The sequence below is a fragment of the Podarcis filfolensis genome, assembly GCF_964270895.1.
Source record: "Podarcis filfolensis genome assembly, chromosome: 15".
NCBI lineage: Eukaryota > Metazoa > Chordata > Lepidosauria > Squamata > Lacertidae > Podarcis > Podarcis filfolensis.
In genome coordinates this window covers 1,926,024-1,947,802 of record NC_139618.1, presented here as the reverse complement: position 1 = coordinate 1,947,802, position 21,779 = coordinate 1,926,024, and the positions used below count along the sequence as shown (strand labels likewise).

The 21,779-nt window shown below is 45.0% G+C and overlaps 1 protein-coding gene across 1 annotated transcript in view; it reads right to left on the bottom strand.

Annotated features, from left to right (window-relative positions):
* TAOK1 (TAO kinase 1) overlaps positions 1-21,779 on the bottom strand; it is a 65,108-nt gene that overhangs the window by 33,822 nt on the left and 9,507 nt on the right. Inside the window, exons 2-3 of the mRNA XM_083587557.1 lie at positions 5,097-5,323; positions 2,906-2,977 (exon numbers count right to left, since the gene is read on the bottom strand). Of these exons, the coding sequence (XP_083443683.1) occupies positions 2,906-2,977; positions 5,097-5,228 (204 nt within the window). The 5' untranslated portion in view covers positions 5,229-5,323. The remainder of the gene's footprint in view (positions 1-2,905; positions 2,978-5,096; positions 5,324-21,779) is intronic.

Here is a 21,779-nt window from a genome sequence, read left to right as displayed (position 1 = left end):
AACTAAATTGTTTTAAGTAGATTTTGACTAAATATGCAATCAATTGCTTCTCTTTTGAATTTTACAGTGTTATTATCTTCCTTAAAGGGTTGTGCAACCCGCTATTCTGAATAATTCCTTTTACAGGGTAGGGGGCACTGGGGATGAGTTTATGGAGCCAAGGGGGTGGTGGCCCAAAAAAAAGTTTAGGAACCACTGCTTTAGCTGATCCTGAACTGAGCTGGTGTGTGTGTGTAATAGATGACCTACAACTCTTATGACTGCAAGAACGGAGGAGAAGGTAGCTGCATTTCACCCTTCAGTGTTGCTGGCATGATGATTAAATGTAACTGCAACTTAAGCTGCCTTCTCTTTCGGCAAGAGAGGAGCAATCTAGAAAGAGTTCTTAAACTGTGTTTTTCAAAACAGACACACACACCCGCCCACTGGAGACAATCCAGCCTTATTTCTGAAGCGGGCGCCATGTGCTTCATTCATGTGAACAGAGTATTTATAGCCCAATAGTAATTAAATCAGCAGGATGAGAAACAGGTATAAATTAGACTTTCACCATTGCATGGTTAAACAAGATGCACAAGGCTTCGGGAACAGAATAAAAATGGAATGCGGGAGGCTGGTGTGGGGAAAACAGAGAAAGGACTCCTAGTTCTGCAGTACCTCAAGACACAGGTAGGAGAAGGGCCACTAAAAGGCATTTTTACATGGCAGGCAGGCATCCTACTCTACATTCACCCTGAAGCGTTCAGCACCAGGGCAAGTTCAGAGCAGGATGTGGTTGTTTTGTTTTGGTTTTTGTGTAAAAAATATAAGTCCTCACAGCCCAGATAGAGTGCTGTTGTGTGAACCCCTGCTGGTAGCTGACACTCCATGTCACACACCTCTGCTTTTCTCCTTTCCCCTCTTGCAGTGATCACTAAGCCTCAGAAGCTGTACTTAACAGCCGAATGGGCTTTTAATGTGCCAGGCTTCAGGCACAAGGCCAGCAAGAAGCAGCAACTAGGCTGTTCTGCCCTGGCCTTCTGCCCTCACCAAGCCTCAGAGCCTGCTGGCACCTGGGCTCTTCACCTGCCGTTTTGAAAACATGTTCAGTTTTTCCATAGTGAAAATAAAATGTTTTAACAATAACTGATCTTTGGTGCACAGGATGCGCCCCCATTCTACTGGCAGTCCTGAATAAATAGCTCTGTTCTGTTAAGGCAGAAGTAGCAAACCTCAGGCCCTGCACCTCACCAGCCCTGTTTTGCACCCTCCTTGAGTGTTGCTGTCAGGGTGGACTGTGTCCTTAAAGACTGATAATGCATCTTGCTTGTCTGGACAGAGGACGGAGGGTGTGTATGTGTAGAAAGCAGCCTACGGTTCAAAAGTAGAAGTTTAGATTTGCAGCTCCACCCACCACCACCATGTGCCCCCCCCACGAAGATTTCCATAAAGGTCAAGCAGCCCTTAGGCTGAAAAGCAGGCAAGGGAAGCTTCAGTTCATACAAAATCCAGACAGGGCTGCAGTTCTTGAAACACAGCATAACATTAAAATCTCCACACGTCCTTTCAAACATGAAACTAAAGGGTCTTCAGCCAAGGATCTAGAACTCAAGCGGATCTAGGGTTGCCAGGAGAGTGGGTGACATTCCTAACCTCCAAGGCTTGCTCTTGCTGGTAGCGCTCAAAGCCGACCTTAATCTGCCTGGCCTGCAATTTTCCCACGCTCACACCGTTTCCCCACTGCATCTTTCTGAAGTTCCTTGGGACGGATTTGTTCAAAGCAAAGAGCCAGGAAGGGAGAGAGGAGCTTCTGCTTGATCTGCCTTTGATTAAATTCTGCAGGCAAGCAAGCTCTGCTGTCTGAGCTGGTGCCTCTGCTGCATTCATGTCTACCATTCCTAGCAAGTTTTCTTTAGTTAGCTGGCCAGGCGATGGGGCTTTGGGTGTTTTGTTTTGTTTTTAAGCAGAATTTTAGAATGGAATGTCGAAGGCCAAAGAGGAAAGCCAACGTGCGCTTAAGTCAGAATACCACAGCACTAGGTTCGTTTCAGCTTTTGCTATTGATGTTATAACAACATGCATTTTGCACAAAGAGGCCCTTTTTAGGTTGTAGGACAGCTGATCAGTCCCTGGCTAATTCAACACGGAGAAGCAACAAGACTCAAGAAATCCCTGGAGCATCTCTTGTGGCACTTCTTTCCAACTTCATCGCTAAGGGTGCAATCTGAAAGGATGTGGTCCTGCCTACAAATAAAGCTTCCCTGAATGGCATTCAACTGATCCCCAAGAATCCCAGCTCCTGCCTGGGTTTTTGAAAGCACACTTCTACTCTTCATGATTGCAGATATAAAGTTTAAAGACAGGGGGAAAGGACCTCTTAAAGGCTCAGGGAGGAGGGCAGGAAAATGTTTCTGGTGTTCAGGGAAAGAACAATCTTTTCCACACTTCCTCTCTCTGGCTCCCTCCTCAGAATTCCAAACACCGCAGGCCCCTCACCTGCTGCCTACCTGGATCCCTGAAGCCCTATTCCCCTCCCCTTCTAGCACAGACTGAATTTTCCCATTATGACAGAGTCCCTAGAGACACTGAATACTCAAAGATACTGGTTACTACAGCTCTTTATATTTGTTTTGTATATTCATTCTGCGTGCAGTTCAACTAGTGAAGTGTTGAAGGGAACATTCTGGAGAAAGAACCCTGAGGAGTTCCTGTAACCCCAATGGTTGCAGAGCTTAAATCAGCCTCCCCTCCCACAAAATCTTGGTGCTGGACTACAACTCCCCTCACCCCTGACGATTAGCCATGTTACTGTTGCTAATGGGAGTTGTAGTCCAAAACCTGTGAAGGGCACCAGGTTGGCAGAGACTGGCTTGAATGAACTCACGTCAGCAGATGCAGCACAACCATTCACAAACACCTCACGTACCTCGTTGGATTGCTTCCCACTGTAAGACATTTTCTTGATGGCCACCACTTCATTGGTGCGCACATCATGTGCCTGCAATGTACAAAACAAACAAACCAATAACCACAATGCTGTCACAGTGTTTATTCTGCTAGCAGAAGATCCCACCAAATTGAAATCCAACATATCAGGACTCAAACCCACAGTAGGTCTTGAAGCTGGAACATGGGGATGTTGGGGAATAGACTGCAGTCAGCACCCAGCACTGGTCAGGGGAAGGGAGCTGCTGAGAGCTTCCCAGTGAAAAAGTCACTGAGCTGTGCACTAGAGCAAGCAAGGCAAGCCAGACCTCTTGAATCCTGCAGAGTCTGCTGGGTCAGACTCACTTCCCAGCCTAAGCAGCAAGCTCTTTGCTGTTGCTGCTGCCAGTGCTGGGGATAGACTCCTTTTGCCTCTGCGAGGTTCCAGTTCTGACAGCCGGCCATTTGGGAACCCCCTCTTGACCAGAGGTGCCAATCAAGCAGCCCCAGCATGGCTCTGGACCTCTGCAGATGTGTCACACAATTAAAGCCTCCATAGGCAAAGCACACAACTACCGTCTCTGGCAATGACACCCCCTGAACAAGGTGAGGAAGTGGGCTTGGCCTGGCAAGTAACCAGAAAGGACCAAAATGCGAAATGTCATTTACTGCAGGGTAGACACAAGAATCTGCATTACTGGCAGTCTGAGTACTAACATGACGTAAAGGCTGGGCAATACCCTGTTTATGAGCCGGGGGTGGGGAACCACTTTTGATTTGGTGGGAGAACAGGGCTCAGTTAGAAGGAGCAAGGGAAGGTGCTGGAAAAGACTGTTCAACATTTTTGTCTAATTTGCTTAGCTCCTTATTCAAAATAAATATGATTAACAGAAGCCACAAAAAAAGAAGAAAGCTTGAGGGTGTCCGAGGCCAGAATGGATCCTGTATCCCTGATATTTTATGCCTGTATCCCTAATTTTATTAGGGATTTAATCCTTCTTGGGAGGAAACTGACCATTCTGAGGCTTCTCTCAAATTCCAAAAGCTGGGTGACAAAAGGGACAAGGGGCTAAGAATTGAGGAGAAGGACTCAGAAGTCCATCATTTTGTGTGTGCATGTTTGCATTCTCAACCTGCAAGGCCTCAAGAACAGCCAGAGTTAAAATTCCAGGTCGCTTGGTTCAGAGCGTGCCCGGCCTCCCTCAGGACCACACGCTGCAGTGCTCTAGCAAGTGCAAGGAGCTTGCAGGGGGGTGGGGTGACAATTCCCAGCTGTGTTCCACAATGCCACACTGACAATAGATGCCAGTACGCAGCCTTGCAAAGCATCTCCACTTCCACACAACACACTTTTGTTAGGTCCGCTATTGTTCCAGGGAGGCCCTCCTCGTCCCCGACAAGGACACTGGAGTTGAGTACTAATAGCCTCAATGACAAACCTCTAATTCAAGACGAACCGGAAACAAAGCAAAGCCCTCACTATCCCTGCTCCTGTGACATGGGTCACAAGGAAGACACACACACCTCCCGATTGCACTTGTCAAGGCCTCCATGGCTTGAGCCAGCTGTGTGCGTGCACCCACTCTTTCGGACAGGCAAAGCTACAGTGCCCCCACCCTCAGAGCACCTTAGTAAACATGGGATCAGTCTACATGGCCTTTTTTTTCTATTCCAGCCCTTAAATAAAATGCAGACCCTCTGAGGGGAGATCTACTCAACAACTAAAGTGGGAGAGAAAAAGAGGGGGGCAAATGAATCAAGATCTGTGCAAAAGAAGCAGGCGCAGGAGCAGAATAACTCAGCATCTGAGTAACTCAGCATTAATGAAGATACAGCCAATAGCAGAGTAAGAATTCAATGGGCCCTTAGTGTGCATAAAAACTTAATGAGAGCCCTGCTGGATCAGGCCAGTGGCCCATCTAGTCCAGCATCCTGTTCTCATACTGGCCAATCAAATGCCTGTGGGACATGAGCACACAAGAGAGAGTGCTCTCCGCTCCTGCAGTTTCCAGCAACAGGCATTCAGAAGGATTATTGCTTCTGACTGTAGAGGCAAAGCACAACCATCATGAATGTTCATTAGTGGTGCCATGTGAGGCAAGTGACACCTTGCGATTGCCAATAGCTAGCTGTGAGTTTATTCTTTTCCATGTGCCCCACAGCACCTCCATGCCCAACCCCAGCCCTCTTACAAAATAAACAGCTCCAAAGCTTCCATGGCCGATCTCTCGGAGATCCGTGAAGAGCTTCTCTGGATCTTCTTTGAAGAAGAGCTCTGCAATCTCGGGGTCCTTCAGGCTGCCCGCTCGGCTGGTGGATGGCATTCTGCTGGGCAGTTAGCCAACTGACTATCTGGGTTTAAAGTGCCACCTCGACCCTGGGCTCATCTGTATGAATGGAGCCTTTTCAGCATGGATCACTGCAAGGATACAGGGGAGAGAAAAGGCAGCATGTTACAGGAAGGGAAATCAAAATACAGTTAACACCAAATCCTCGGCCAACCGCTGCAGCATTGCAAAGGTTCTCTTTGCACAAGGCGTCCACTACAGTCCACGTTGCAAGGTGCTTTCAGGGGAAGGAGATCCTGAATGCCACCAGATTGTGTCTATGCAGGAATCCAAAGCAGGCACTCCTATTCATTTACTAAATTTATATCCCACCCTTCCTCCAGGCAGCAACACTGCATCATTGTCCTGTAGGCTATTCAGAGACTGGGCTCAGAGCTCCCACAATGCACAGCAAACAAACTGGGGTCTTCTTCTTTAAGGGTCACACATGGAAGTCCAAGGTGCATTTGCTAGCATCTCTATGAAGGATCTGCAGTAGCAGGGCTGGAAAGCCGGAGGGAGAATTGGTGAATTGTTGTCAGTCAAAGCAGACAATCCTGGGCTAGGGATCAATGGTCTGACTCTGCCCAAGTGGTGTGCATCCACTTTTCAATGCAAGCTGCTTCTCCCAAATTAGAACAGCACTTGCATAAATCAGGCATGCCTAGATCTACCTAGATGGATTACACAATTAAAACTCATACGCAACCAGATCTTCAACACTGTAACTGTATTCCCAGTACCACATCAGATCAGCAAACCCTGTTTCTATAGCAATGGAGGCAGAAATGTAGAAACTGTGCAGTCAAATCTGACAGATCTTTAAGACCTTCGTCTCTACCCACCCCTTCATATGCATATTCACATTATTGCTAGCCAGACATAAAAAAGATAATGTCAGAACCCATTTCAAGAGGAATTAACCCCATGATTTCATATAAAATTTGGGAGGTGAGATTTCAAACAGAAAACAACTGCTAATTCTCCAAGGGCAGCAACCGAACTGACTTTACAGCAATTTCCAAACCCAGCCAATATTGTAAGTGTCTAGAAACCACCACACCACACTTTTAGTCTACCCCAACCTAAAGCCTTCTCCCTGGCTTTTTAAGTTATTGGGCCGGGGTGGAGAAATTCAGGTCCCTGAGGGCCAAATCCAGCCCTCCATACCTATCTCCCCCCACCCTCGGGACTCTCCCCAGGCCCTGATTCACACCCTACTTGAGTGTTTCTTGCTGGAGAAGTGTTACTGAACTCTGATAGCACCCTCTTGCTTGCCTGGATGTAGGACAGAGATGGACATGCAATGTGTGTGTAGAAACTAGCCTGCTGTTCAAGGCTGAAAATTTATACCTGTTGCTCCACCCACTCTTGCCTTTGGCCCAGCCCACCACTGGCATGCAGTCCTGGGAAGGCTCCCCAGGAGGGACTGCGGCCCTCAGACTGAAAAGGGGCCCCACCTCTGAACAGGGCCTTTAAGGGAAGGTAGTGACTGATTGAGCTGGGTGCAAGCTCCCCTCTGATGTTCCCCTTTCAAGCTCAGTTTTGCACACGATCCGGATCAAGTCCCCAGAGCAGGTGGGGTGAGGGCTACTGGAACTGTGCCTCCCCTTCCACCCGTGGCCAAATAACAAGGCTGATTGTGGAAAGGAACACACTGCACACAGCCAAAAGAATTAGGTGCAAGCTAGCCAGGCCCCATGGAAAGCATGCTATCTGCCACATTCCTCACATAGGAGAGAAAAGTCCAACAATGCTACAACTTAATCCTCACGCTGAAGAAGGAATTTAAGATTATAGAACACTTTTTTGCATTTACAGTCCATTTCTAAAACAAACAATAAACAGAAGCATCAGGCAGAAGAAAGGGTGGGGTGAGGCGCTGATAAGTGACAGCACACTCCGTATTACTGGGAGAAATTCTTCCTGGCTCAAAAAGTAATGAGGTCATATTCCATCTTTAAGCAGCACTGGGTCCTTACAAAAAAGACATTGTTCAGGATGCAAATGCTGCAATCCCACAAATGCCCTTCTGCTGCCCCCCACTCTGCTCGTATCTGTTTGTGTTAACCAGAGAGAAGAGGGCTTCACACACCTGCCTCTGGGCAAGGCTATGTACTCCCTGGGTAAACAGATCTACGTTCAAGAGGTAGCATCCATGGCCTGCTCCCATCCACAACCACCACCGCGATGTGGATGAGCTCTGAGTCACCAAGAGACAGGGCAGCAACAAGCTTCCAATGCTAGCCAACACTGTTCAAGCAGAGTCCTCCCAAGACACAGCCCATTCACTTACGGAGGAAACAAGCACTTTGTGGCCTTACAAAATGTCCCCTAAAATGTATGCACGTTTGACTCAGCTGCAGGAGGGTAACCTAAGGTTACCAGACGTCTCCGTTTCCCAGGGACAGTACCCGGATTTACAAATCAGTCCCCATACAAAATCTGATGAAGCTGAAAAGTGTCCCCGGATTCATTTAAAAAAAATCTGGTAAACTTAGGGTAACCTACTATTCTGGTCACTCGGTTTATGACTGATCCAATGCCTTTGTGTAAAGCTTAAAAGCAGATCCATCAACTCTCCAGCTCTCATTTGAAATTCCCAGTTCCAAAGGGAAATTCTCCAGGCAGCTGACATCACCAAAGCCAATTTCACAATAAAAACAGGGGGGAACGTTCAGAAAGGAAACAACAAAACAATGGAAGCAAACACGCAGCAAATTAAACTGACAAATACAACAACAAGTATTTGCTAAGTAACAGGTAAAAAGTTGTTTGTTTGTTTTTTTAAAAAAGGTCCTGGAACTGAATGGAGCTCAATAAATTTTCCAGCAAAAGGAATTCCACATCCTGAGTAACATCAGCCACACCCTTAAAGGCAGTGGAGGCTGGTCCATTGGGATGAAAAGGACCCCCCCCACCTGCCCTCTCTCTGAGAGGGTCCAGAGGGTCCCCACCAGCTGCTTCCTCAGCCTCAATGTTGCCCTTATGCATCTCAGTGGGGGGGGGGAGAGAGAGAAAGCTGGAGGGGTGGAAGAGGACTCTGCTCGTCATTGGCTTTGGCAACATCTCCTATTGGTCTCCCTGCCCAACCATACCAGCCACTGCGGCCCATTGGTGCCTCAGCAGTTGGCAGAATGTGCAAAAGGGCCTCAACGGGTTATCAAAATTGACAGGTAGTTTCAAACAGAAGTCATGGTCCTTGACATATCATGTCCCTAGCAGGGGCAGAGAAGTCAGTTTCCTTTGTTGCCATGGCTGCCTAATGTGAGTTTTAGCCAGGGGTCAGCAAATTTTCTCAGCAGGGGGCTGGTCCGCTGTCCCTCAGACCTTGTGGGGGACCGGACTATTGGGGGGGGTGAACGAATTCTGATGTCCCACAAATAAGCCAGAGATGCATTTTAAATAAAAGGACACATTCTACTCATGTAAAAACACGCTGACTCCCGGACCGTCCGCAGGCCGGATTTAGAAGGTGACTGGGCCAGATCCAGCCCCCAAGCCTTAGTTTGCCTACCCATGTTTTAGCTCATCTTGGGTCAAGGTCACCACAAGGTTTTCTTCTGTGATTCCAGACACCTTCATCTGAATCTCTGCCATCGGCTGCCCAGAAACCAGGTGGAAGCAGATCTGACTTTAACCAGGGGCGTCAAGGATCATATCCCCAATCCCAACCCACTAAAAACCCTGTACTTCATGCTTCGTAATTTAATTATTACCTTTCACTCCATTTACCATGAAACAGCAAGCACCTGTTTCATATTGGACCAAGAAATATTTTTGAGGGCAGGTGAGTGGGTGGGTTCACAGAATAAAGCCATATTAAACTTTGCATGAGAAAGAAAGAGGGAGTAGCTGTTATGAGTCTGTGGCTTTAGCCATTATGTTATTTTATGACCAATGGTTTTTTGATTAATGTGCAAGCTCTTTTTCTAGCTGCTGTTAGAAATATCCCTGCCCACTCCTGAAGGGTTGCTTAAGAGTTGGGCCTAGCAAGGCCATCACCTTTCTTGTCCTCCCCATGGCACCACTGCCTTTAATAGGGTGTACCAGGAGAATGCTAAACAATGAAGCTTTTGCAGTAAATTGCAGGAGAACTCAGGGATCCCATGAAAAACGACTTGAATGAACTGGATCCCCTTGTGCACAGCAAGAAAAAAATATTTCCTTTGGTTGGGGAGGGTGTCATGTTGCGGATCCCCAAACATTAAATTGATATTCTGCACAAACATTTTAAGACTGGTTGTCATTTTGAGTACCACATGTCTTCACAGTTGGTTCTGTTGTACGCTAGTTTCATTTCTTTGACAGTTAAATCTAATAACTCCAAAATTTCCTGGCCTCTTTGAGGCATCAGTGCAGCTTACCAGTTTTGATTTTTATTTAACTTATTAAGAAAGCTCTTGCTGTCTGGTCTACTTTCTGCTAAAGGAAGCTGGTATAAGTCATAAAATTACGTTATTAAAAAGTAATATACAGCTTGGATGATATAACTGACTATGGTCATATAATTCTTTTCAAAATGGGACACTTTTAGTCCACATGCTCTGGAGCTACTCTAAGATGTCAATGCCCTTGCTACATCTCCAACACTTACTATGAGGATGAAGCCCCAGTTTAAGATGCTTGGAGCCCAGTGGGTCCTGAGCATCATTTTCTGTTGAATTAGCCTACCTGCCCTCCCTCCCTTTGATAAAAAGGGAAAGATTGGAGGGATGAGGGCTTGGGGGGGGGGCTTTCCATGGGGGGGGGGCAGATGGAGGGGAGAAGATTTAGCTGGCTACCTTATGCTAAAATGGAAGGTTGGATACTGTGTGAGAATGGTGCAAAGGATGTTTGTCGGTAAGCAGTGCAAGCAAATGCATGTCTACTCACAAGCAAGCCCTACTGAATTTAATGGGGCTTGCTCCCAGGAAAGTAGAAGTTTAGCTGAACTTAGTAGGGCTTATGCACACACAGATTCCACTTAGACCTCCGAGTGGGGAAGCAGATGCAACCTGACTAGTAAATCACTTAAACTACTCTTAAATTAGTTGAAAATATATTAAATAAATTATATGGAAGTTTATTTAATATTTTTAATAAATCTACTACTTATTTACATTTTAAAGTCCTCAACCGCCATGGGAAGGCCCGGTGCGGCCCTCCACCACCGCAGGAAGCTCTCCACTGCCCCAGGGAAGTGCAGTGCAGCCTCAGCCTAACAGAAAGGTGCGATGGGGCCCTCCACCTCTGTGGGGATGCCCAGGGAGGCCCTCTACAGCTGCAGGAGGGCCCATCAAGGCCCTCTGCTGCTGTGGGGATGCCCACAAAGCCCTCCGCTCCCATGGGGAAGCGCAGCAGGGCCCTCCACCACTCTGGATTGGCCCAGAAAGGCCCTCCATCAACATGGATAGGCGTGGTAAGGCTCTCCGCTGCTGTGCATAGGTGCAGTTATCTAAAACTTCTGGAGGGTCACAGCTTGGGAAAGGCTGTACTATATGCTCACTAACAAATCCAGAAACGGTTGTAATAACCGGCAGAGCAATATTTCAGGTTTGTCCTAAAGCAGGGATGGGGGACCTGCGGCCCTCCAGATGGTGCTAGAATGCAGCTCCCATCATCCCTCTCCAATGGTCATGCAGGCTGCTGGGAGATGGAGGCCAACAACCTCTGGGAAATGCCAGGTTAGCCACCTCGGTCTGAAGTCTAACCCTAACCCAATTGGGCACCTCAGGTGACGCTGTACCAGTTGGTATTGTTTGCTTATTTATCAGATGCCCATAATCTCTCAGTGCTGCACAATAACACAATTTAAAAACACAAATCCCACACAATGTAATCAGACACAATGCAACACTTAAATCCAATCAAAAAAGGCAGCCGGACTCAAAATGGAGAGTAAGCATAATGCTGGCTCCGTCATTTAACCTAATCCAACAGAAAGCTCAAACAGACTACTCTCAGGATTTGGCAACACACACACACACACACACACACAGAGAGAGAGAGAGAGAGAGAGAGAGAGAGAGAGAGAGAACACCCCCCCTAATTGGAGAGATTGCATCAAGGAATCCTATGTGCCCTTTCTGTAGCTTCTCAGAGAAGTTATTCCAAAGTAAAATAAATATTCTGAAGGAGAAAACCAAAGCTATTGTAAAGAGAGTCTGACGTCTCTCAATGGACTCCCTTGCCTGCTTTGCCTAGACTTAAACCAAGGGTGAGGAGCCCTTTTCTGCTGAGGGCCACCTTCTCTTCAGAGGATCACATGCCTACACACTCTCAAACACCCCAATAACCATTATCAGAGTTCAAGGACACATTCCAGAAACACTCAAGGAGGGTAAAGGTCCGGCTGTTGAAGGGTGTGGCCTGAGGAGTTCCAAAGAACCACACAGAGCCCCAGAGGGCCACATTCAGCCCCTGGGCTAGAGGTTTCCCACCCCTTGACAGACCCAGAGCAGGGAAGAAATCAGGAAAAAATCTTTCAAATTCAGGAGAGACAATATGTTCAGTTTTTCCATGAGTTCAAGGCAAAAATTATTTACCAATCTCACTTGCCACTGTTACAGAGGAGTGGGCTTGGACTGACACCTGAAAGAATCTGGAGACTGGGAAAAAGAACTGAGGATCAGAGAAAAGAACTGACTAGATTGAGGTTTCCACAATGGACTCCTAAATGAAGTTGTCATCTTTTAATGTCTCAAAGTGCTCTGCCCAGGAAGCTGGCCCTTACAGAAGGGACTGCGGCCTGTGCTAGGAGAGGAGAAGCCTTGGGGGCCTTATAGGCTTGCATAACACAAACTTTTACCCACCTTGATAAAGATGCTGTCTCAACCTTTTTGCCTGCGTTTATTGTGTTCTGACAGGTTACAAATAATGACACATCTGTCCTAAAAGGACCCAGCCTGGAGCTGAAAGTCCCAACTGTCCAAACATCTCATCTGCTCTCCCTTCTTCAGAATGAGGAGAGTGACCATGAAACATGGAAATCCAGGTTTGGCCAATGGACAATCTTAAAGCCCCCACCCCTCCCCAAATTCCAATACTCTACCTGTTACAGTGAAAGTGAAAAAGGCAAGAGAGAATTGACTAAGCGAATTGGCTTAAAAGCTGGATTAGTTACAGTGTGAAGGGCCACATTTAAATACCACAAGGAAATACGTGGCCTGGGGTGGGGAGGAGCATCACATCTCTCCTAAGCACAACGTACATGGATGCATGCATGAGTGTAGTCACCCTGGTGCAGCAGAGTATTGGGTTTAAAACAACTCAGGCTATCTCACTGAAGAACAAACCAATCCAGATTCTGCCACTGGGAGGACAAGTTGGATCTGCAACAAAACACCGCAGTGTGTCAAGAGCAGCAAGGACAGTTCCTGCCCCCCTCAACCCCCCCTCTCCTCCAGGGTAGTTCTCTTAAGCTGTCAGGGACTTGAGCAGGCTAATTCCCTTAACTTCCCTGCCCCCATCTCTAACCTCCTGCAAGTTGCCACCTCACCATCCAGAGAAGCCTATTTCATATTTTGAGGTTTGGGGGAAGCACAGAAAGAGAGGCCTGCTGAACAATTTCTTGATATGTCTGCTGTGTCTGAAGACAAAGAGCCCATTATTAGAGTGCCAAAGTAACAGACCAAAGGTCAAAGATGTGCTTGTTGAGTGCCTTGTTATTTCCTGGCTTCATGGAGGAGCCTCAGATTGGCATCCATAATCAATATATCCTGCTGCTCTGTCACTGAGGTCCCCCACTTTTGGCTAAAGATTTGCCCACCCACTAGGTCAAGGAATCAGCAAGATGAGACGAATCTTGCAGGAAACCTTTGGCTCTGCAGGTGTTACTGAATTACAACTCCCATCATCCCTGCCCACTGTTTTTTGTTTCTTTTTTTAAAAATATTTATTAAGGGTTTAGAGATTACAGAAAAAGAAGAATGAAAAAATGAAAAATTAAATACATAAAAAAGAAAAAAAGAAAAAAAACCAATACAGTAAGACAGAAAAAAGAAAAACAAGCATTTAAAAACACATCCAATGTTTCCCTATCTTTATCTTTCCTTTACTTGTTTCATGGACCTCCTCACACCTCCCTTTTTTTGTATTCTAGTTCAATTAGCTGTTTCAGCAAATCCATTCCATCTTACTCAATTTTTGTTCCATAATTTATCTTAACCCAATTTAACCTTGAATTTTCCACTTTGACCCATTAACAATCTATTTTTACTTAATTCTTTGTAACCTTTCTGCTAAAGCCATGTAACTTCATTCCAGCATCCTTCTAACATTCCTTAATTTTACAGTATTTCTGTAAATAAGCTTTAAATTTTTCCCCAATCTTCCCTGCCCACTGTTTTTTGCTATCACACAACGGAAGGAAGGAAGCCCATGGCAGGGCCCTGATATTTGAAACAATGGATCCCTAAAGGAGGGTGACTATTTTGATCTTGATTGACCTCTTGTGTTGAATTCTGTTGATCAAGGTCATCAGTCTAAATTCCCTGTTTGGAGGCAGAATTATCTGGTGCACCATTGAGTACAGAATCACCCCCAGGTGTTGTATTAATTGGAATGGTTGGGAAAGAGGGGAGGGGGAGTGTTCCATTTGACCAGGAAGACAGCTTCTAGTGCTGAAGCTGGGAGACTGGTGTTCAATTTCCCACTGAGCTATGAAACTCATTGGGTCACCTTCAGCCAGTCACCATCTCTCAGTCTAACCTACTTCACAGGGTTGTTTTTAACAAAAAATGGGAAGAGAAAGAATCTTGTATGCCACCTTGGGCTCCTTGGAGGAAAGAAGGGATACAGATGGAACTAATAATAATAGTAATAATAGTGAGGCAATTTACTTATGGACATGCTAGGTATGGCACTTTCACACCAAGCAATCTCAAGTGGCAGGTGGTAAAGACTGGAAGCAAAGATCATCTGTAGGGCACTTGATCTGCATGCAGATTGTGCCATGTTCCATCTCTAGGTAGGGTTGGGAAGAGCCCTGTCTGATTTTCTCCATCAGTCAACATTTGTAAGTCACCATGGGTGAAGTGGAGAGCTCTAAAAGGTAAAACCTGATAGCGAGAATGCACTGAGACAAAGCAAGGAAACCTCTGATGCAATATTCTCATGGGCACAGGGAAATAAGCATCTCTTCATGCCATGAAAACCACCCAATGGTACCATTGTGGAGGAGGGCAGACCTCTATGTCACAGGAAGATTCCTGCACATTCTCCTTGAGGACTAATGCTGTACACCACAACTCTCTCATCTAGTGGGACTGTCTATACAATGCACACCTAGGATAATCCTAAAATGTTCCGGAAGGGTAAGAAAGTTGATTTTCCTATGCGATTTTTATTATTATATGGCAATCTGTTAATAGTGAATTGTATCCAGCTAAATTCTACTTAAGAGAAAATCCCATGAAATTAAGGGGGCTATGGTTGAAATTACTCTACATGACTTGCACAGGCCTACTAATTTCAACAGGTGTACTCTGAATATGAGTATTGATAAAATCCAGTATGTTTAGGGTTATGACTATACAATTCTATGTCAAGATTCCTGCATTGTAGGGTGTTGTAGTAGATGACCCTCTGGGTTCCTTCCAGTTGGATTCTACCTCAATAAATCTGTGGACTCCTTAAATGCAATTCAAATTGTGCATTATTGTCTTTAGAGTCAATCCACTTATAAAAATCAGAAAGACATCCTACCTCCAGAGTAGAAACACGCCTATATAATTGTTGTCACCATGTAACAATATTGCCAAGAATTAGTGTGTCAAATGAATAAATCTTCTCTTCAAATTCACTCATACATAAAAATAAGCCACTTCCAGGCCCATGAAAGATCGCCACTGCAACACACTTAATTTACCAATATAACTTCCCCTTAAATGAGACCTAATTGCTGTTAGGAGAAGAATACATGTTGGGGGGGTGTCTAATTTGCATTACATTTGTTGAAAGCCTACATTGGTGGGACGCTGGTGTGTAAGAAGGAAACGCCAATGTACATGGTGACTAAACATTCTGCATCTGAAGGGGGTACAAGGAAGACCCCAAGCCCCAAGGAAGACCCCATACAAACTTTTCTTTCGCGATGCACAGTTGTCTGCTTTCTTATTTCTTCCCTTCCAATATTACAAAACAAAAGTCCTCACCACAATGGCCATGTCTGGAGACAGAACTCCACTACGTGTTTTATTAGGAGATGCAGTTTCTCACCAGCCAACTGCTGTGTTCTTTTACTTTGAAGGTAAACTACTTGTGTGTCCCTTAGGGATGTTTAAGGTTTATTTCATGGTTTGTAGTACACGAGGGTTCCTTAAGGATCTGGTGAAGATGAGCATACGTTCTGAGGTCTTTTGATAAAGGGCAGTATATAAATTGAATAAATAATAATAATATTCACTGAGAAGAAACACTGGAACTTATCAGGAATTACACATATATAACATTGGCACCTTATAGTCTCTAGAATAATTCTTGCAGGGGAAGATAAGACACACTTCCTGCTGAGACATTTGACAGACGCAGACAGGATCAAGTGTGATGTTCCTAGCGGCTAATTCCAGGCCCTGTATGTTAACAGGCTGCCTTCTATGAGCCTGAGACGCATATAATCCACCACTGGAATGGCACCTGAGGCAATCTGGAGAAAATACAATTAAAAGTTTAGCACATGTGTCAATGCTATCACAATAAAGGGAGTGTTTGCACATAACTGCAATCTCCTCTTGTATGCATGGACTCCTATCACGTGACTAGTTTACTTTTACACCTAGTTTCTGGATGGCAGGAGCAAGAACTTCTGAAAATAAAATATCCAGTAAGCCTTAAAGAAATAAAAGAGAAAACATATTACAACATTAAAATCTCATGTGAAGTTGCTGAATAATAGAGCATAAATTATTTGAAGATTTTCGTACTGGTGAAGTTTCTAACTTTGTTTAAACCTTCTTTGGGGTTATTGGAGGGTCATTCAGACCCTCACATTTCCCTTCTCACAACTTTCTAGTCAGAAGCACTGCTAGCTGGGTTTTTGAAACAATTTCACACGGGACAAAACTGAGGACATCATGTTAAATGAAACTTCAATGCTTCTTTTTTTAAAATGCTTGTCCAAAGTTGAGGACAGGATTTTGCAGCATCAAAGCCAGATGCAGAGCAACCACTGTTCCAGTTGTCAAATTATTTTCCTTCTGCAGTATCTAATGTAGAAGCAGAAATGAATTTCCTCCTCTAATAATTCCCCCACAAACACACACCTACCCCTCATCCCTGCAATTGCTCAAAAGGGCCTGGGAGGAAAGGGATTTTCTGTTATGTTGCATGAGATTACTTACAATTCCAGAGAGTGCATGAGACAGAGATTAAAATAGCCTCTAAACACACCATTAAATTCTTCCTGAATGGCTTTCAGCTGACAGTGAGAATTATTATCTCTTTTATGAATAGGGAGGCAAACTGAGAGTTTCACCAAGTTTTTTTCCTTTCACTGTTACCTATTAATGATGCCTGAAAGCAGAATTAAATTGAAAATATGCTTGAAATATAGAACTGGCACGCCATAGCCTCTATCCATGTGAAATGACAAAGTGAGGCTATGAATCAGCAAATTAAGGTTTGAGTGCAAAAGCCACAATGAACTTTGCTGGCTCCTGCTCATTTCAGTGGGGCTCAGGGAGGACTTCCCTGTGTGAATTTGCACTGCAACAAACAACAACTTCTTCAGTTCTTTGACTCGGAAGACAGTCCACATTGAGGGTGCAAATCAAGGGCATTTGGAAGAGAGAAATCCATCTACAAGGTGCAGAATTAAAAGTTGTCCCTATTACTCAGTCACAAAGCAGTGAGCATTTCACACCTCTCTGAAGACATTTATGTATCCTCCATTTTATTTCATGGGCCAACAGTCACCTCATAGCACCATCCTGCAATACTGTGTTTTCTTGGAAGCTAGTTCCTCTGCATTCAAAAAGCACTTACTACCTATGAAGTTCACTGACAACTGCAAGCGCAGTATTGTTAAGTGTTGCAATTTGTGCCAAAAAGGTCTACGCAGCTTTTCACCTCTATTTGACTTTTGCTGTTCCACACTCATGGAATTCAGTATCACAGGTGGTGTTTGGATTTCAGGGAAAAAAGAAAAATACAATCTATCCTCACAGCAATGCCCATGCAAAACTCGCATGTTTTTCAACAGAGCTGGACTGGACCCCCCCGGGTTTCTCTTTCACAGATACACAGACACATGACTGAAGTGTTTAGGAAGTGTCTGTAAAAGGCAGCAGCGTTCAGAAGGTAGAAGCTTTGTGACTTGTAAGCTTGACTGGCAAATAGCCCCTCCCTTGAGCTTACCTCACACTAACACAACACTGCACATTAGTCTTCGAAAGCTACTGGCCTGCAAAAAAAAAGTTATTAGCCATGCTGGGGGCTGGCAGAAAAGGGACAGGGAATTTTACTGCATTTCTATGCTGAGTGTCTAGGAAGGGGCTCATCTCTTCTGCCAGGAGGGAGAGGACACTTTCTTCCACCACATCTTTCAGCAGCTAAAAAGGAGCAAATCTATGGAAGGCATCCTGTGAGCAGCTGTATGAGACAGAGTCGTCAGCTACCTCCCCCTGAGGTCATGCCACTTAAGCTTCAGAACCTCCAAGAGAACTTTAAAGGGCAGTAAATGTGAACTTCACTGGAGCAATTGGTGAAGCATTAGAAGTGGTGTCATCTTAAACCTGAGGCACCGAAATAGCAATGAACAAGTAAGGGCTCTTTGCAGGGCCTCTAATGCTAAGGATGGCCATTCATCGTGCCTGTCTCATTCAGGGTGACACACAAGAGATGCTGGTTCCTCTGGGTATCCAGGGCCTGTTCAGCAGAGCAACAAAGTAAGAGGCAGCTCCTGTGGAAAAGGCTGCAGAGCACACGGAAAAGATTTCTGCATCCACACAAACATCTACTAAACCTATCAGAAGAAAATAACTGATGTGTCAGGCAGCTAGCTCTGTTTAACAAACACCTTTGCAAAGTCTCCTCTAGAAAACCTCTTTTTAAAAACCTCTTCAAGGAGGTTGTTGTAATTTATTAAATTTATATACCGCCCTATAACTGCAGGTCTCAGACCGATTGACTGGATAAAGATATAAAACCACAAAATACATAATCAAAAATAAAAACAAAACAACCCAATAACCCCCCAACACATTTTGAAAGGGCATACGATGTCAATCAACCAAAGGCCTGGTTAAAGAGGAACACTGGCGCCTAAAGGTGTATAATGAAGGTGCCAGGCGAACCTCCCTGGAAGAGCATCCCACAGTCAGGGAACCACTGCAGAGAAGACCTGTTCTCATGTTGCCCCCCTCCGGACCTCTTGAGGAGGAGGCACATGAAGGAGGGCCTCAGAAGATGCTATCAGGGTCCGAGTGGGTTCATATCAAAAGAGGTGGTCCTTGAGGTATTGTGGTCCTGAGCACTTTGAATTAGTCCTGGAAACTACCGGTAATTGGTAGTCAGTAAAGTCAGGTGAGGATCGGTGTAATATACTCAAACCGTCTTGTTCCGGCGAGCAACCTAGCCGCTGAATTCTGCTCCAGCTGAAGTTTCCAAACCGTCTTCAGAGGCAGCCCTACACATAATGCACTGCAGTAATCTAACCTTGAGGTTACCAGTGCATGGTTTCCTTGTGCATCATAATGATCAAATGTGAGAGGAGACAAGGGGCAACGATGGATTTGCACTTTTAACTTTGAGGGGTGGGGGGAGATGGGGGACCCAATCCAAGCAACAACCACCATACACTGAGGAGTCAGGATGCAGAGACAATTTGTGTCCTATGTATCTGAAGTGCAGCCTGTTTTTGGCATATCAGCTTCAAGTCACTTGAGTGGCAGAGCACAACTGCAGTCATGTTTACTCAAAAGTAAACGCTATTGATTCTCCTCCTTTGCTGCCTGTTTGTTCCTGACCTGCTCTCTTGGGCTGACTCCCCTGGTTCTTGATGCTGACTTGCTGCTCCAGTCCTTCCTGTCAGCCCTGAATATCCTGCTTGCATCTGACCATGCTCCAGTACCTATCCTGCTGGACGGGCTCCAACTAAGGCTTCCTAGTGCAAATCTAACCATGGCAGGCCTGCCTACCCCTTGGTATCTGGAAGTTGAAATCTATGGAATGCTGTCAGGGTATGGCACTGAACAAGACGACCCAGTTCACACAGCCCTCAAAGGCTGGGGTGACCAGAGAGCAGCCAATCTAATAAAACACCTACAACATCTATCACCTACAACATGTGAATGACACACACAACAGATTTAGCGGGGGGGGGGGACGGGGACACGGGGACAGCTTCATGTGCAAGCACCTCTCAGATCAGCTAAAACTAAAGTGTACCAGAAAACAAGCTATTATCGATTTGGAACAAAGTGGAACACTGCTTGAGCACCAAAGTAATGGGATAATTAAAACGAGCAACCTTGGGAAGGTAACACCAAAAGCTGCTTGAATTCTGACATCTCAGAGTTAGCAGAAATCAAGGGTGAGGAAATTCATTCTGCACCTCAAATCTTTCATAGTAGCATAGTCTTAAACTGAGTCAGACCACTGCTCCATCTAGCTCAGCATTGCCCACACTGACTGGCAAGGAGCCTCTTCCAACCCTACCTAGAGATACCAGGAATTGAACCTGGGGGCTTTTGCATGCAAAGCAAATATCCCAAAGCCTATTTGATTTGCCACGCTAAGTCACATACAAGATATAAATCCCTCAAACAGGAGAGAAAAGATGAACTAATGAGATTTTCATTCATGGCAGTGTTCAAAAGGTAATTCATGGCAAATTCCCTTGAGAAAACAGATCAAGCCAGTCAAAAGAAGCAGAAAGGAAAAACAACTAGAACTTGAAGATCAAGCACATTTAAAAATCAAGTGAGATGGTAAAATCAGTATTTTTGACAATTGGTGGTGGGGAAGCTCAAGAAAGAAAAGTTATAAATATGTCCATGTTTTGTTTTAGCATCTAGGATGTGGAAAGATGTTTAGAAACTGGCTGGTTTACACAAAAAACCTGAATTTTTAAAAAGCAGAATTGTGTGACCAGAAATGCTAAATTCTGCCAAACATACTTAGCAAACCAAGGAAATCATGCTGTTACTTTTCATAATTCTGGATGCGGAGTTTGCCTTACGTTGCCATGGCATTTTCTTTGCTTCCTAATCCCAGATTCTAAGCCTCTGTGGACTGAACGAGCCAAACTACTACAGTTTTACATGTTTCTGAAATGTACCACTCTATTCAGACTATGACTCCCACAAGAGAGAAAAAGCAACTGGTCCTGCTTCACCAGGCCAGTATGACTCCAACATTTATCCCTCCAACCCTCACATGATTGAATAGAACAACTTGTTAACCAACATGTGGGGAGAAGATGAGTAAAAACAAACACACACAGCCATTGTTCTTCCAGCCTAGTGGAAGGCATGCATCCCTAGCAAGGTCCAGGAGTCAACTTCCTCCTCTCTCCCTGCATTTCAATAAATTTCAAGAGGCCAAAAACACCATCTATCAGACAGATATTTCAACTAATGCTATTTGGCTAAATTTCAAAGAAACAGATTTTTCTTATAGACAATGTATCAGCTGCAGGTTCACACAAAACTACTTTTGTGCACTCCAATAGAGGCTTTGGGCTTATTTTTCTTGAACGCTCACACAGCAAGTTCTTTGTGACCTAATGTTAAATTGGAGCAGAGGGTTAACACCTCAGTCCAAACTAACTGGGAAGGATCACAAAGGAAGGAGGTTTTAAGGTACAGTGGTACCTCGGGTTAAGTACTTAATTCGTTCCGTAGGTCTGTTCTTAACCTGAAACTGTTCTTAACCTAAAGCACCACTTTAGCTAATGGGGCCTCCTGCTGCTGCTGCGCCGCCGGAGCACAATTTCTGTTCTCATCCTGAAGCAAAGTTCTTAACCCGAGGTACTATCTCTGGGTTAGCGGAGTCTGTAACCTGAAGGTATGTAACCCGAGGTACCACTGTACTTCTCACTTCCAAGCACTCCAATCCCTGTTTTGCAAATACAGTGGTACCTTGGTTTTCAAACGTCTTCATTGAGAAACATTTCAGTTTCTGAACGCCGTAAACCCGGAAGTAAATGCTTCGGTTTTCGAACACACCTTGGAAGTTGAACATGCTATACAGCTTCTGTATTGAGTTTTCCGTATTGAGTTTTCGGTTTTCAGATGTTTTGGAACTCGAACAGTCTTCTGGAATGGATTACGTTTGAAAACCAAGGTACCACTGTATGCTTCTCTTCTCAGTCAAGAGGCACAAACTGAAAAAATGGGTGGAGTCAACTGCAGGTATAGGGAATGTTTTTACTCCCTACCCATCTCCACCTTCACCTTCACCCAAGATCCCTTTACAATGGATCGTGGGGACAGACAAAAGTGGTTTGCCCTATTTATTTCCAAGAGTCAGTAGAACATAGGAAGAAAACAAAAATGTTTTATTCGGTGTAAAGATTAAAAATTAGCCACCTTCGAAGTGTTTTGTTAAACCAAGACTTCAGTATTT